The 15,203-nt window shown below is 36.2% G+C and overlaps 3 protein-coding genes and 1 non-coding gene across 11 annotated transcripts; 2 read left to right on the top strand and 2 right to left on the bottom strand.

Annotated features, from left to right (window-relative positions):
• Positions 1,101-3,863, top strand: LOC105168031 (U-box domain-containing protein 4). Its single transcript, XM_011087940.2, has 2 exons — positions 1,101-2,575; positions 3,342-3,863. The coding sequence occupies exons 1-2, from the start codon at positions 1,253-1,255 to the stop codon at positions 3,417-3,419; spliced, it is 1,401 nt and encodes a 466-aa protein (XP_011086242.1). The 5' UTR covers positions 1,101-1,252; the 3' UTR covers positions 3,420-3,863.
• LOC105168032 (inositol transporter 4) lies at positions 2,661-8,126 on the bottom strand. Of its 3 annotated transcripts, XR_002287603.1 has the most exons (8): positions 7,988-8,126; positions 6,927-7,103; positions 6,762-6,832; positions 6,341-6,676; positions 6,154-6,261; positions 5,476-6,087; positions 3,580-5,400; positions 2,661-3,476 (listed from the first exon to the last, which is right to left on the bottom strand). XR_002287603.1 is itself a non-coding variant. In XM_011087941.2 (7 exons), the coding sequence occupies exons 2-7, from the start codon at positions 7,057-7,059 to the stop codon at positions 4,930-4,932; spliced, it is 1,731 nt and encodes a 576-aa protein (XP_011086243.1). In that variant the 5' UTR covers positions 7,060-7,103; positions 7,988-8,126; the 3' UTR covers positions 2,661-4,929. The 3 variants fall into 3 exon arrangements, 2 of the variants coding, with proteins under 2 accessions (XP_011086243.1, XP_020551640.1); XM_011087941.2 differs by having other exon boundaries at positions 2,661-5,400; XM_020695981.1 differs by having other exon boundaries at positions 2,661-5,400; positions 6,927-7,106.
• TRNAL-CAG lies at positions 9,817-9,897 on the bottom strand. The gene has a single exon. It is a non-coding gene; the product is annotated as a tRNA-Leu (tRNA).
• LOC105168033 (ras-related protein RABA5a) lies at positions 11,210-14,717 on the top strand. 6 transcript variants are annotated; one of them, XM_011087943.2, is made up of 5 exons: positions 11,210-11,657; positions 11,968-12,236; positions 12,318-12,408; positions 13,434-14,057; positions 14,224-14,717. In XM_011087943.2, the coding sequence occupies exons 4-5, from the start codon at positions 13,718-13,720 to the stop codon at positions 14,550-14,552; spliced, it is 669 nt and encodes a 222-aa protein (XP_011086245.1). In that variant the 5' UTR covers positions 11,210-11,657; positions 11,968-12,236; positions 12,318-12,408; positions 13,434-13,717; the 3' UTR covers positions 14,553-14,717. The 6 variants fall into 6 exon arrangements, with proteins under 6 accessions (XP_011086245.1, XP_020551373.1, XP_011086244.1 ...); XM_020695714.1 differs by lacking the exon at positions 12,318-12,408; XM_011087942.2 differs by lacking the exon at positions 12,318-12,408 and having other exon boundaries at positions 11,968-12,058.

A 15,203-nucleotide genomic window follows, 5' to 3' on the forward strand; every position in this document is an offset into this window, starting at 1 on the left:
CAAGTGCCCCACACAGTTCACACACGCACCAACCAGAATCCTGCGCCCGTGTGAGCCCAAATTTGAATCCCTACAGCTGTGATTTTAAAAAAATCCCAAAAGCCCATATGCCCCACCTCTCAGACCAACCAAATCCACCCACTCATCCATCGCCATTTGAAAACGAAATTTAAAAGTAAAATAGAAAAAGGTTTCTCCAAATAATCATGCAAATATTACAAACCTAATCCACAATTTAGGATTATCTCAAATTTGACCCCATATTAAAAATTACAAAGGCCAATACGTTGTAATAAAACCCTCCAAACTAACTGATGACAAAACTAACGCCCAAAAGTCCACGTCAAAATTATGGAAAATTGTAATTTGAATTTAATTTAAATTACAAAAAATTATAATTCGAGTTTAATTCAATTAAATCTAAATTATGAAAATTGTTTTTGAAAAATTATCGGATGTAATGTTGGACAAGTCGATGGCGTGTGCAAAAATTTAAAAAAAAAAAAATACACAGCCTGTGGGCGTGTCAGACAAGTTATGAATTCTTTTTATAATTTCAAAAAATTTGGACTATTTTTTTTTTAAATAAGTTTGAGCTTAATAAAAAATAAAAAGAATTAAATAACTCATCAAATTAAAAAATTTGGGAGATAATCACGATGACTTGATCAATTTGAATATTAAAATTTTTTTCATTGGGTACTTTTAAGATAAACTGATTATGTATATTTTTTAAGTCATATTTGATTAAAATTATAAATATCAGACATGTTTATTTTATATTTTATCTCGATATTATTCATATTACAAATTTTAACTTTATGAAAAATTGAAAATATATATTATATGTAGCCATGATGTTCTATAATTTTTTGTATCACTGTATTCGTGTCCATGCATTATAAATCAAAGTTAATTTGAAGAAGAAATTTTTAAAAATTACATGTACATGAATAAAAAATAAATGTAGAATAGTTAGTTTGAAGGTTTTTTAATAAATAGAGGCTCTTTTGTTTTGTAATAGTTTAGTCTCTTTTAATAAAATATGAAATGAAATTTGAAATTTACAATTTGGCATAAAAATCATCAGCCCCTCTATAAAGCTACCGTTCTTGGGGCCTTTGAGTTGAGCTATTTCACTTCACCCACCGGTCTGATTCTCCTCCGCCGTGGAAGTTGTTTGAACAAGATTTACATACTCACGAATCCTCGCACTCATCAAACTTTGCTCTCTTCTGTTCTAGTTTTCGTCATGGTGTCTATAGAAGATTCCCGTTCTCACTCCCACTGCAGCTCCAACATCTCAGCTCGTTGCCCCCGGACGCGGTCTTACTACTACTACACTCCGCCGCCGTCCTCCGCCAAAGTCAGCCGGTCATTCGGCCGCTCCATGCGCACTATCCGTTCTAATATCTTTCAAGCGGACCAGTCCGGTCCAATTCCGGAGAATTCGCCGATGGTGTCGGAGAATCTCACCGACTCAGTTATCGACCTCCGGCTCGGGGAGCTTGCCAATAAATCTTCGGGTAATTCCAAGAGCCCCTCGTCGTCGGATATCGATGATATGTTGGACATCTCACGTGCGTTCACCGATTTCTCGGCGTGCTCCAGCGACATCTCGGGAGAGCTCCAGCGTCTTGCAACTGTCCCTGATTCGGGCCCGAGTCCGCGTACTAGCCCAGAGGTCGAGCCGGAACCATGTTCGGGATTTTTGGAGAGAGAAACTTTTTCTACGGAAATTATCGAGAGCATCTCGCCGGAGGACCTTCAGCCTACTGTCAAGCTCTGTGTCGACGGGTTGCAGTCGTCATCAATTGCAGTAAAAAGGTCCGCAGCGGCTAAATTACGACTGTTAGCGAAAAACCGAGCTGATAATCGGGCCTTGATTGGAGAATCCGGAGCAGTTCCGGCTTTGATTCCTCTCCTCCGTTGCTCCGACCCGATGACGCAGGAACACGCGGTCACAGCTTTGCTTAACCTCTCCCTCCATGAAAGCAACAAAAGCTCGATGGGAAACGCGGGAGCTATAAAATCCTTAATCTATGTCTTGAAAACAGGCACCGAGACTTCCAAGCAGAACGCCGCCTGCGCTTTACTGAGCTTAGCTTTGATCGACGGGAATAAACTTTCAATTGGTGCTTGCGGCGCAATACCTCCATTGGTTGCATTGCTGATAAACGGGTCTACTAGAGGAAAAAAGGATGCTTTGACAACACTTTACAAGCTGTGCTCAGTAAGGCTGAACAAGGAGAGAGCGGTGACTGCCGGGGCGGTGAGGCCGCTGGTGGGGCTTGTGGGAGAGCAGGGCACTGGATTGGCGGAGAAGGCGATGGTGGTTTTGAGTAGCTTGGCTGGGATTGATATGGGACGCGAGGCTATCGTGGAGGAAGGAGGGATAGCGGCGTTGGTGGAGGCGATGGAAGATGGTAGTGATAAAGGGAAGGAGTTTGCAGTATTGACTCTTCTGCAGTTGTGTGGGGAGAGTGCTGGGAACAGGGGATTGCTTGTGAAGGAAGGAGGTATTCCACCGTTGGTTGCACTGTCGCAGACTGGGACGGCGAAAGCTAAGAATAAGGTGTGTATTGGAACATAATTATGTGTTTGATCCTCTTAACTTGTTTCTGTTTTCTTTCTTGTTTCCGGGTTTTTCTATGATTTCAACTGCAAGTTGGTGCAGTTTGTGTCCTTGGCTTCTTGATAGAAAGATGAGATCAGATATTTACTAGGTTTGTTTGATTAAGGTTCTTGAATTTAGTTTTGCTGAAAGCAGTATGTGTTGGAAGAAGTGGTTCTTATTCTTTGGTCATACTGCTTAATAAAGTTGCGATTTTACTCAACACTCACCAACTCCGTAAATGTTCAATATCTCCGTAGGGTATGCAAAATGGAATGCTGAAGCATCTTAATGATTTTGATTGAATGTTAAAGAGGGACACGATCTATCCCACAAGTTGCATGGTGGTTTTTGAATAATGATGATGATATTTTGCATTTGTACGAGTGAGCACCACTAGTTCATTAATCCAATAATGCCCTTACATTGTCTTCCAACATTATACTTCGTGTGATCTTGATTGATGGTCGGCACAAAAGGCAATAACTCGTCTAGTCTGTTTTGGTACATATAAATCATTTTTGCTATATTGCTGTCCTAGTGCTCCTTGACGATATATTACTCTTGCATGATTTAGAGGCATAGTAAGTCCTGCAATATTGCTTTCACTCACTGTGGGGATGGTCTACTATACTTCTCTACGCAGTCATGTTTTCGTGATTTTGCAGCTGCAACGATCTTCACACTATGTTCTTCTAATCCAATGGAATGTGTTTACATTTGGCAGGCTGCGAAGCTTCTTGGGTACTTGAGAGAATCAAGATTGGAAGCTTCTTCTTCTTCTTCCTCTTCTTCAAGTCCATGACAGCACAGTACATTGGTTGGTCTGTTTTATTTCGCTTGTGTAATGGTTTGCTGTTGGCTGTACATAGAAATTTGTTTTAGATTGACTTGTACAGAGTGGTTGAGTGATTTGAGCAATTCTAGATTAAAATTAATAAATAAGTTAAATATTAGGAGCTGACCTTTTAGTTGTTCTATCAGGAGACCTTAATCTTCCCACTTTTGCTGACTGCTGCCCTTTGTTTTTGTTGAGGAGGAGCTAGTTTCTTCTCTTTCGTTTTGTCGTCATCGTCCAGATCCATATTCTTTGTAAGGTTTTGGTAGTTGTCTGGTATGATTCGAGTGTTCTTGAGTCTGTAATATATACTCCTCCAGATTGTAACATTGAAGGCGTGGCTGTTTTCATAGTTAGATTCAAGGTTTCAGACATGAATTTTTTAAGTTTGAACAAAGAACTTCCTTGCTATTACTATTCCACGCACGTTTTATTACAATGTGAATACTTGTTAGCTGGCAAACTTGCTGGTATTAGTCAACCATGATAGTTTTCACCTGAGTTGGTCAGCCTCAGCCGCAGACGTATCCCCCGCCGCAGTTCCTATGCATCCTTAATAAATTAACCTTAGAGACTCCAATCACAAAATCGTATTACTACTACATATATACATAAATAAGTGAATAAAAATGTTTAGATGAAGTCAAAATGTGGCATTGATCATGAGATGCTTGTGGTTGAACTACCAACTGAAGTAAGAATTAGACATAAGCAATTGGGGTGGTAGGGACTGAGTCTTCGTTGTAAAGTTGATTTCCCCAAAGCCAAGTCAGAACAGATTGCGTAGTTTGGTAAATATGAATGTCCGGATTGCATTTGTCTACTTAACATATATTATTGCATTAGCTGGCTAGCACCCGCAGATATGTTTTCTCTGTCTCTAGTGTCGGTGTGTGTAAAGTTGTCACTTGCAATGGGCAACGTTGTCGGGTAGGATACTCTCACAAAAATGATTGTATCTATAGGTCAAGACTCAATTCATGGGCTGTGGATCGAAGCTCATACCCGACCCAGTCTACCTTTAATATTTATTACTTGTATTTGTTTGTTTCTATATTTTATTTTTTTAGAATGTATTTGAAAAAGTGAAAAAAAATTTATTATATGTGCAAGAAGGAGCGTGCCACAAACGGCTTCGTTATATTTAGATGCAAAGAATTAATATATGACAACCTCCTTAAAATTCACCAAGTACAACATAAAACATAAGACATCAGTGAAACGGGTCTGCCTCATTCGACATAGATTACATATGTCTAATACATGGATGGTGCAAACCAAGAAAAGACAAGTGCAATTAAAATTCTTGCTATTCGTTAAGCAAATCAAATTCCTAGATTAAATATAACTGACAGTCAACTTATATTTTTACATCGTCCACTGCTAAGAAAAACTGAGACTTGCGGACAAATTCTTGGTTTGAAATTACTAACAGTGCTCCTGATTGAATATCTAAATGAGGAAGATCAATACTGTCTTACTTAGAACCATCCTTCTCATTTCTATTGCAACACATTCTTGGTTTGAAGCCCTTCTCCAGCATCTTCTCCACCTCCTCAAACTGCAGTCCCTTTGTTTCTGGTACTATGAAATATATAGCCACCAGTCCCATGAAGGAAAACACAGCGAACAAGACAAACGTGCCGGATGCACCGAGAGATTCTGTAAGAGTCAAGAATGTCTCACTCACAATCAGATTTGAAATCCAGTTGAAAACTGCTGCGATTCCTCCTCCCACACCTCTGTACCTCAATGGGTATATCTCGGAGTTAACGATCCATGGTGCAGTTCCCATTCCAGGCGAGTAAGATATGATGTACAATCCTAGGAGCAGAACTGCAAACAACCCGAACTTGCTCGGGCAACCTTTTGTGTACCACATACGATGTTCTCCTTGGCACATGCCTTTTATCGCATCCGTTGAAGCCAGACATGCTCCAGGTTGATACTAATGACAATGCAAATATGTGTTAAGTTGAATTCGGATGATTAAAGTGAAAATTTTACATGTGAAAAAACTTACTTTGTTGTCTCCATTAGCACAGAACGCACAGTCGGATGATGCTTTCAGGCAGTTCATGCAATTCCAGGTTGATGGCTGAGATTCTTGCAAGAAACTAGAGCATGTTAAGTTCCTGCCAAAGTGGAGGGATTCAGAGCTGCTGATGTTTGGTGCGTGATTGGAAGCTGCGTAGAACAGGCCAGATAATGCAAGAAGGCAGATGATGATCCCAAACATGGATATGATCATCAGCCGTCTCCTCCCAAATCTGTCGACAAACCCCATGCTTACGACTGATCCAATGGCGTTCAAACCAGAAGTGATGAGGGAGAGTGCCAAAGCTGTCTTGTTTGAGGCAAATCCTGCGAGTTGAACGATCGTGGGACTGTAGTACATGACGGTGTTTATGCCGACAAATTGCTGAGCAACTTGAACAGTGATCCCTGCGTAGAGGCCTCTACGGACAACACGATTTCCCCAAATGTTCTTCAGCCTTGACAGTAAACCACTGCCGATAGACCCTTCGTCAGCCTTCTCGGCTTCAATGGAGGATTGCAGGGCCTTCATTTCTTCTTCTACCTCATCGGCAGGGTAAATTTTCTCTAGAATTTCCCTGGCTTCTTTTACCTTGTCCTGATCAAAATTGGCAGATTAACCATCCACTTTAACGTTGTCCCGATCAAATTCAGAGAATGTTACCTGCCTATACAGCCATCTGGGAGACTCGGGAAGTGATAACATCAGCAAAAACTGGACAACGGCTGGAACTCCTGCTACTCCAAGCATCCAGCGCCAGGTTCCAGGTGTCTTGACAAAACATTTATAACATGTTACACATGATTGAAAACAAACATAAAACAAAAAAAATCCAGGAACCAAAAACTACCTTAGTGAATGCTAAGTTAATAAGATAGGCCAAAAACTGTCCTCCCGTGATAAGCAAACCGTTGGTGCTAACCAATGCTCCTCTGATTCTGGCAGGAGACACTTCGGAGATGTAAAGCGGTGATGTCATGGACGCCATTCCAACTCCAAGACCGACAGATATTCGTCCAAGGATTATCATCCAAGGAGCTACAGAAGCAGCCATCACAACCGCACCGATGAAAAACACAATATCGGCAAGAAGAATGGATACTTTTCGACCATACTTGTCGTTGATCCAACCACCAAAAGCAGCACCCACAATGGCTCCTGCTACAGCCATGCTCACGATTGTTTCCTACACGATACAAAGAAAGAAAGTAAATATCAATCTCATTAACGAAAAGTACAAAACTTAAGGTTTATGTTCCAAGGTTGCTTGCCTGTAACCATGTCTGCTTCTCGACAGATTTAAAGTCATCCCGGATGTAGAGTAGGGCACCGGAAATCACACCTGATAAGCAGCATAGGTTTTAATTATGAGGTCCCAATAGAACATTAACATTCGGACATCTAACGTTTATATGAGTCGGCTTTAGCATCTGTACCTGTGTCATAACCAAACAATAGGCCTCCAATGCCGGCTGAGACCGCGAGCCGCATAATGTAGGGTGTTCTGCAACTTGTGCGCCAGCATTCTGTGAATTCTGTCTTGTCTGGTTTAGCTACACCCCCCTCCATGCTACTTTCAGTTGATAATTTCCACTTGAAAGAATTCAAACAAACTGCTGACAATGGTAATCAAAACAAGATCAGATGCTGTGGTAAAAGGATTTAAGAAATTGGTTCAAAAATTGAAATATCTCTTGCATTAGAACACTGTAATAATACATACATTTCAGACAGTGAAATGTATACATCTACATCTCATTTTTGCATACCGAATGTTGTATAGATGATTGACACATACCTTTCTCGGACTTTTATTAATTTACAGATGCATAATCACCTCATGGAACTAATGTAAAACAAATCATGATGTTCTTGAATAACTAGAAAACTTTAGGGGCAGAATTGTCTGAAATGGGCTTTGGAATCAAATTTAAGTTTATACATCATTCTTGGATGCCCTTTTGTCATCCTGATGAATCTTGGAGCAAATTACGAGTTATCCAAATAATACAATAATAATAATAATAATAATACAAAGAAAAAAACAAAAAGATCCTCTGAATACTTTTTTCCTAATTTCTCTCTTTTAAGAAAAAGAAAACATTATCATACGTTTTATCTTTTATCATAAACTTTTCACATTACACCTCTATTTATGGCCAAACATATTTTTAAAAAATAATTTTATTCTCTAAAATACCTTTATTTTATTTTTATCTACAAAACAGAGTATCAGAAAAAAAAAAAATTGACAGCCAATTCCTACGCAGAAGAAAAAATTGACAAACAGAGTGAAAATACTAATTTTACCCTTTTTAGAATTTTACAAATATTTTCCTCCTGTGAATTTTACAAATAATTATCCACATAAATTGACGGCACGTATTTTCAGTCAAAGGATTCAGACTGAACGAGAAATCAAGAACCAGACAGCAAACATTCAACAACATTGACGAGAAAAGAAACAGGAGTTGGATTGCAGATCTACAAATAATACCTCTGACTCTGAGTTAAACGTTTTCTTCGGGTCTTGTCTTCTTCTGCATGTGAAATTGAGAGGGATTTGACCTCGAGGGATAATTGTGTGTGTGTGCACGTGATCTCCTAATAATAAAATGAGATTGGATAATGTCCGTCCGCGCACATCAGAATTTATCATCATCATCATCATCATCATCATATATATAGAGAGAATAGCATGTTTGACCGTACCATGGGATTTGACTGATTTTTCTACTTACACTAAGTTTGGCTTACCCGAGTATTTTTGTTGACTTTAGAATTTAAATTTGATTTAATTAGTTACATAATTAACGTTACATTAGGTTTAATTTATTTTAATAATAATTATTAATTAATTATTTAATTATATATTTAATATTAATAATTGACGTATGATATTGATAGTTGATGAATTTATAAAAATATATTTAAAAAAAAAGAAGATGAAGAAGGAGAAGAAATTGTATTAAAGATTGAATTAGAAGATATATTTGATTTCATGCATCCCTACAAAAAAGTGTCATTTGTTTGCAATGAACGACTTTAGATTATGAGTTTAGTAAATAAGGGAAATATTTAATAATAATGGATAAGAATCAATTAATACACTAAATCTCGAAAAAGATGGGGTATAATTTTGGAAGGTATAGCAATTATAATTATTGGGGTTTTTTTTTTTTTTAAAGGGGTAAGAATTTAAAATGTTATTACACCTTCTTTTTCATGAATTTTTAGACAACATCGTTTACTTATAAAAGATCTTGAAAATTTAATTTGTTACTATAGAAAAAAATATATATATAAAAAGGGGAGAATATTGAAGCAACGAGGGATGCATGGAAAAGGTAAAAAGGTGAAGATATTCTACCATATCTTATTATCATCCAATCAAAGGATGGAAGACAATAACCATTTAAAGATTTTCTTGTTTTTTGATGGCTAATTAATGTATATTTCCAAATGTTTTTATTGCATATATGGAGTGAATTTTTAGTTACCTCTAAAGTAATATAGTTAGAAAAAATTGAGTTTACATAAACTTTTATATATCTGCATCGTACGTATGATATAATCGTTTAAAATGATCCCATATTTAGATTCAATGAATAAATTTTTAATTTTTATGATTATCAAGAAATACTTTGTTTTGCATATTTTTGGGTTTCATTCTAACATTTGGGGGTGGGGGAATTATTTTATTTATCATGGAACGACCCTTTATTTTGATTTTAAACATGTGGACACTTTAATATATAAGATATTTTGCGCGTAATTTTTCAAAAGCATGAATTTATTTACATGACTCTATCTGTATTTTTTCTTTTTAATTTTTTGTTCTAATTGGTTGTGAAGTTGATTGAGGAAAATGATGGTAGCTTTTAGGTTACTTTGGGTAAAGCTATGTAGCCAATATTGAGAATTGATGTCTTATCATGTGGAACGAAAGCATCACCTATGTTCTCAAATTAAACATCTCAAAAGTTTTTTTTTTTTTTTTTTTCTACATTTGAGAAAATCTAAACATATGGTCATGGATGGTTTTTTGGTGTTCTCTCCACCTCGTCTTCCACTTTAGCTCCTTTGTTGTTGGAATTTTATTGAAGTATTTATAATTTTTCAAATGAGTATTTGTAATTATGACAAATTTTATGAGAGCACGATCTAATTTATCTTAAAAGGAAGTCCAAGAACCAAAATTCTCTTTCTGGGCCGTAAAGCAGTGGGTGAGGCCCAAATTTCATCCCACAACAAAATAAAAGAATTAAACAAGTCATAGTTGATATTTATTTAAAGAAAAAGGTAATAATGGAAAAGGAATTGAATTGTCAAGAATGGGATTCGAACCCATGCCCTTTCGGACCAGTACCTGAAACTGGCGCCTTAGACCAACTCGGCCATCTTGACTCTTTGACCCGCCAACTCACAGTTATAGTTGGTGATAAATACAAATTAACTACAACTTTACTATGGCCATTAGTCGTTACTTCTACAAGTATGGCCAAAACATTAGTCATGACAAATATTTTGGTTATGCCTAAAAAATATATTGAATATTGAGTAATCGTGGTAAAAATTAAGTTTTTTTTTTTATTTGTTTTACTAAGGGTCAATAATATTGCTTTATTATGATTTTTAAGCCATATTATTTATAGTAGAGCAAAAACTCTCAACTTTTTTATAGTGTATTATGAAATATTTATGTCTTAGTGATCTACAACTTACAAACTCAAAACAATGATCTGTTAATCTAATGGTTTAGATTGAGTTCATATGAGCAAGTTCAAGTCTCACTTTATGTGTATTATTATGATTTATTTATTATTTTTAATCATATGAACGAACGTTTCATTTATCAAAATGTTGACGTAATTATCATTTTAAAAAAAAAATCACAACTTCAAATGAATTATGTTTATAAACCTCCAAATTTTTTTCATATTACTAACGAAATTAAATGAACCTTGATGGAAGATAAACATATTGCATTGATGGAAGGAAAGATCATCCCAACAAGAATCAAAGGTCCAAGATCAAACTTATCAAATCAACATGGCACTGCAAATTACCGAAATAGCCATAATCAATGAAACTCAATCACGGGATAAAGTAATAATTTACCCTTATCTATCCTAAACAATATCAATTCCTACTTATATAAATACCCCTCCACTTTCTCTCTCCTAAAATATAAATTAGTGGGTTTCGCTCTTAACGATATTAAACTTTTTTTCCTTGAGGGAGTTTATGAACGTACGATTTTAGATCCTATTTTCTTCGAGTTAGGTTAATTAGTCCTATTTAACGTACACCATAATCTTAATTAAGAGAATTAATTAGTTCCTACTTATAAGTACTAAATTACTAATAGAGCAATAACTCTATCAAGAAAAAAAATTAAAACTCCACCAAACTTTTTCATATTTTGTTGTAAAAATATATGTTTATATCTTTTTATTTATTCTAAAATATTCAAAACTACATATGACCTGTTGTTAATTATCGAAAATACAACTTATTAATCACATAATTTTTTTAATTATATATAAATTATATTTATTATATAATTAGTTGAAATTCATTAAATTTAATTTGAATTAGAATTTATGGTAGGACATCTCAATAAGCTAGCTATTGAGAGTGGGAGCAAACCTTCACCCCACCCCCTTCTATATAGATGTAATGTAAGAGAGAAGTAGTTAAATGTTGGGGAAGATGATGTGATGTAAAGATGTAGTAATAATATAGGTGTTAAATGCTTATGAGGTTCCAATAGTATATAATGTGATATATATAATATAGTAAGATAATCGAATGTTTGATAAAATCAGTTGGGGTGGCAGAGGTGGTACCCCGGAATAGCAGCAATGCATTGTTTGTTTAGCCCTGTTGTTTTTTCTTGATTCTCCCATTTCTTTTGTTTCTTTCTACTCTGTCCAAACTGTCTGAAATCTGTTTCCTCTCTGTCTCATTAAATCGTGAAATCTGCATCTAATCTCTTCTTACCAGAACCATTGAGGTTGATTTGATCCCTCTTTTCTCATCGGATAATATGTTTCTTTTGCCTATCTTCCATCTTCTTTGATCTGCTCTTCAAATGGTTCTGATTTGACCACACACTTCTGTGGGACGAAAAGATAAGGGGAAGGATCGCATTCCTGAAGTGGGTATGTTGTTTTCAATCTCATTCTTGTTTCCCTGTTTTGCTTCTCTCTCTCTCTCTATATATATATATATATGTGTGTGTGTGTGTGTGTGTGTGAATCTTGATGATAAAGTCCAAGGAAAAAACAAAAGGGGGGGGGGGGGGGTGTTCTTGTGTGTCTGAATTGCTGAATTTTTTATTGAAAAAGCCTTTCTGGGATGCGAAAGTTGAAGATGATTGCTTTCTTCTGTGCATATTCTGAAAAGGGAAGGTCATTTCTTTGGAGATTATAGAAAGAGAGTTGAAAGTCATATTCTCATCTTCTTCTTTAGGTTTCCAGACATTTAAGTGGAGACAATGCTGATGTACTAGATGAAGCTTCTAATCTGCTGTCTGGAAAGTCAAGGGCTGTTCAATAATGTGGTACAATGTTATGAGCCACAATTTTCTGGATGGGAAATCATCTAAGATCTTCTACATTAGATTCATGAACTGGGATTCACGGAGAAATTATTCGTGCCGAGTGTTTTAATACATGACTTTTGTTTTCACTTCAAATTACACATTGGACAGAAAAGGATTTCTCTTCCCAATTCTAAAGGTTTGAATGCTTGCATCGATCACTATATCTATATAAAGACTATATCCGAATGACCCATTATATTGCTAAATCTTTGTTTAGGGAGATTCCTTTGTGAGATTGAATAAAGACTAGCATTAGACAACTTGAACATATTGGATATTCAACAGTTCATCATATTGTTCTGGCTAAGGTATGAGATCCATTGTTGAACACTTTTAACTGTTATTAAACACGTTTGAAGTCGCAAGTTTATGTACGCAGCTTCATGTAGGAGAGATCACATCGAGTTTGAAATCAGCGCAGTTTCTTAATGAAGGCCAATAGTAATAATCGTTCATTTGTCGGATTCATGCTTCATTTTCTTCACATAAGTGTCTTTGGTTTCATGATATTCTAAAAGGAAAATGGTGCATCTGTTCTGTTAGAAATGAGTCATGCAATTGAAACATGAACAGAAGAGAAACGTGCATGTCCGTTCACTCAGCAAATTAGCTAGTTTAGAAAAATAACATAATTTTGGTTTATTTTGCTGCATGATAATTTGGTTGGAAATATTTGGTGTATGGGATATTGGTGTAGAATCTGTTATAATGGCTTCTTGTCATTCTTCTGCACCTCAGCAATACACAATTGCAAAGTTAAATGGTAAATTGACACAAAAAAAAAATTGATGGCAAAGTGTAAAAACGGGCATAGTTCGGATGGCAAAATTTAATTTACCCAAAATTTTTTGTGAAATAAATTTTATTTCTTGTTTCCTCTTGCCATAATTGTCTATATTTTACTTCAGCTGAGAATTTTTAAACTGCACCTACAGTATGAAGGCAAATTTATTTTGTTGGGATTTTCTTTTTTGAGGTTGTACAGTTGCACCTGGAAAACTTTGACGTAGTGCGTATAGAATTTCACCACTTCCCCTTCTGTTCGTTTTCTTTGTTCTGAATGTACTTTGCATGTGGAATTTACTATAAGCCTTGAGTTGTGGTGCATCACTACATAATGCAACCTTTTACTTAGGCTTTTAGGATCATAGGGAGGGGGAATCAGAAGTGAAAAAGAGCATTAGTATGAGGAATGACTCGAGATTGTCCCTGTAACAGGTATATAATAATACATTAGAAAAAAGTGGTTGGAAAGGAACATGTGTGCTTGCACAGTAAACAGCTCAAATGATTTCAATTTCTTCTTTCTGTAATATAGCACTTGTCATTGCAGGTGCCGTTAGCTGGAATAGAAAACATTTTTAACTGCACCAGTTGCTAATAGGGAAGCTGCTCTTTAGGGTGGAGTAGCACTAAATTGGCTCGTTTTCATCTTTTACATCCACAAACATTATCCTAAATTCCTGCCTTCATTTTTATTCTCATATACCTTACCTACCTTGCAAGCCTCCTCCGAGGCCTTTATCCTCGCATATCTACCAGTGGTGTTTAGCTTTCACGAGTATATATACATCAGCAAAATATGATGATGTATTTGTGACACTGAAAGAGTGAAAGATGGCCTTCCAAACAGAGGAGGAACAAACTGAAGATTACCTTTTCAAGATTGTTATGATTGGTGATGCTGCTGTTGGTAAATCCAACTTGCTTGCTAGATTTGCTAGAGACGAGTTTTACCCTAATTCAAAATCTACTATAGGAGTAGAATTTCAAACGCAGAAGATGGAAATCAGTGGTAAGGAAGTTAAGGCTCAGATCTGGGACACAGCTGGTCAGGAGCGGTTTAGGGCCGTTACGTCTGCATATTATAGAGGTGCAGTCGGCGCTCTTCTGGTCTATGACATAAGCCGGCGCCAGACCTTTGAAGGCACTGGCAGATGGCTGAATGAGCTTCAGAGTAAGCATTCAGCTTTAAATGCTTCGTTTCTTATTCATTGGTTCTCTGTTCCTATAAAATTGCTTCATCGACATTAAACATACATTTTACACACTCGTAAATTCTGCTCATGTTTTGCTTGATCTTGACAACCTGGCCTGACCATAGAATGCTTATTCTTGAACAGCTCATTCAGACATGAATGTAGTAACGATATTGGTAGGCAACAAGTCTGATCTCAAAGATGCACGGGAGGTGACAACTGCAGAAGGCAAGGCCTTGGCAGAGGCACAGGGTCTGTTTTTCATTGAAACTTCAGCTCTAGATTCGTCCAACGTTTCTGCTGCGTTTCAGACAGTGGTGAAAGAGATCTACAACATTTTAAGCAGGAAAGTTATGCAATCTCAAGAACTCACGGTTGAGAACCCTCCTGACCTTAATGGGAAAACGGTAGTTTTACAGGCTGACGAGAACCCTAAAACAGATGAACAGAGTGCAAAAGGTGGGTGCTGTTGATCATGATTGGCTCCCTATGGAATGCCTTGTCTTGATTTTGATTTCTGAAATCTATTTTCCCATATAATGTTCGGAAAGTGATTCCATTTACTGTAATGTTACAAAACTGTAGCTTTTGCATATTTCTTTAGTTTCTTGGAATATAAAGAATCTGTATTTTCTGTAGTGGGAAATTGTAAATAACTCTTTTTTTTTAAAAAAAAAAATATATATCGAATATTACGAAATCAATCAACATGCGACAACGCACAGTTTGATATATTTTAGAAGAAATAATTACAAAAAGAATTAATCTAAATTAATTTTCTGAATAAAATATAATTCAAAACTAAAATGCCCAGAATGGAAAAGGAAAGACATTCTCACAGTGGTCCTGTCCTCTATGTATCTTAATCTTATCTAGGCCTATATCACAGTGGAGAGTGGACCACCACAATTATATTCCTTGTTTGGACACTTTTGATAATGATTTCCCATACCCAATCTCTGGTTAGGATTTCTGTCTGAACTTGATGTAATGTTGAATTGATTCTGCTTCATTTTTTTTTTTTAAACGATAATTTACATGATAAAATCAATATCTTAATAAATTGAATCATACATGAATATTCGATCCAGAGCTAAGAATAATGAAGCAAAATTCACCTAAAA

The sequence above is a fragment of the Sesamum indicum genome, linkage group LG8, assembly GCF_000512975.1.
Source record: "Sesamum indicum cultivar Zhongzhi No. 13 linkage group LG8, S_indicum_v1.0, whole genome shotgun sequence".
Classification (NCBI taxonomy): Eukaryota; Viridiplantae; Streptophyta; class Magnoliopsida; order Lamiales; family Pedaliaceae; genus Sesamum; species Sesamum indicum.

Bases quoted from the DNA above. Each gene is read 5' to 3' on its own strand.
- LOC105168031 (XM_011087940.2), top strand. From the start codon at position 1,253: ATGGTGTCTATAGAAGATTCCCGTTCTCACTCCCACTGCAGCTCCAAC. The intron at 2,576-3,341 runs GTGTGTATTGGA...TACATTTGGCAG, and splicing joins CGGCGAAAGCTAAGAATAAG to GCTGCGAAGCTTCTTGGGTA.
- LOC105168032 (XM_011087941.2), bottom strand. From the start codon at position 7,059: ATGGAGGGGGGTGTAGCTAAACCAGACAAGACAGAATTCACAGAATGC. The intron at 6,262-6,340 runs GTAGTTTTTGGT...TGTTTTGTCAAG, and splicing joins TTAACTTAGCATTCACTAAG to ACACCTGGAACCTGGCGCTG. The intron at 6,088-6,153 runs GTAACATTCTCT...AATTTTGATCAG, and splicing joins CCAGATGGCTGTATAGGCAG to GACAAGGTAAAAGAAGCCAG.
- LOC105168033 (XM_011087943.2), top strand. From the start codon at position 13,718: ATGGCCTTCCAAACAGAGGAGGAACAAACTGAAGATTACCTTTTCAAG. The intron at 14,058-14,223 runs GTAAGCATTCAG...ATTCTTGAACAG, and splicing joins ATGGCTGAATGAGCTTCAGA to CTCATTCAGACATGAATGTA.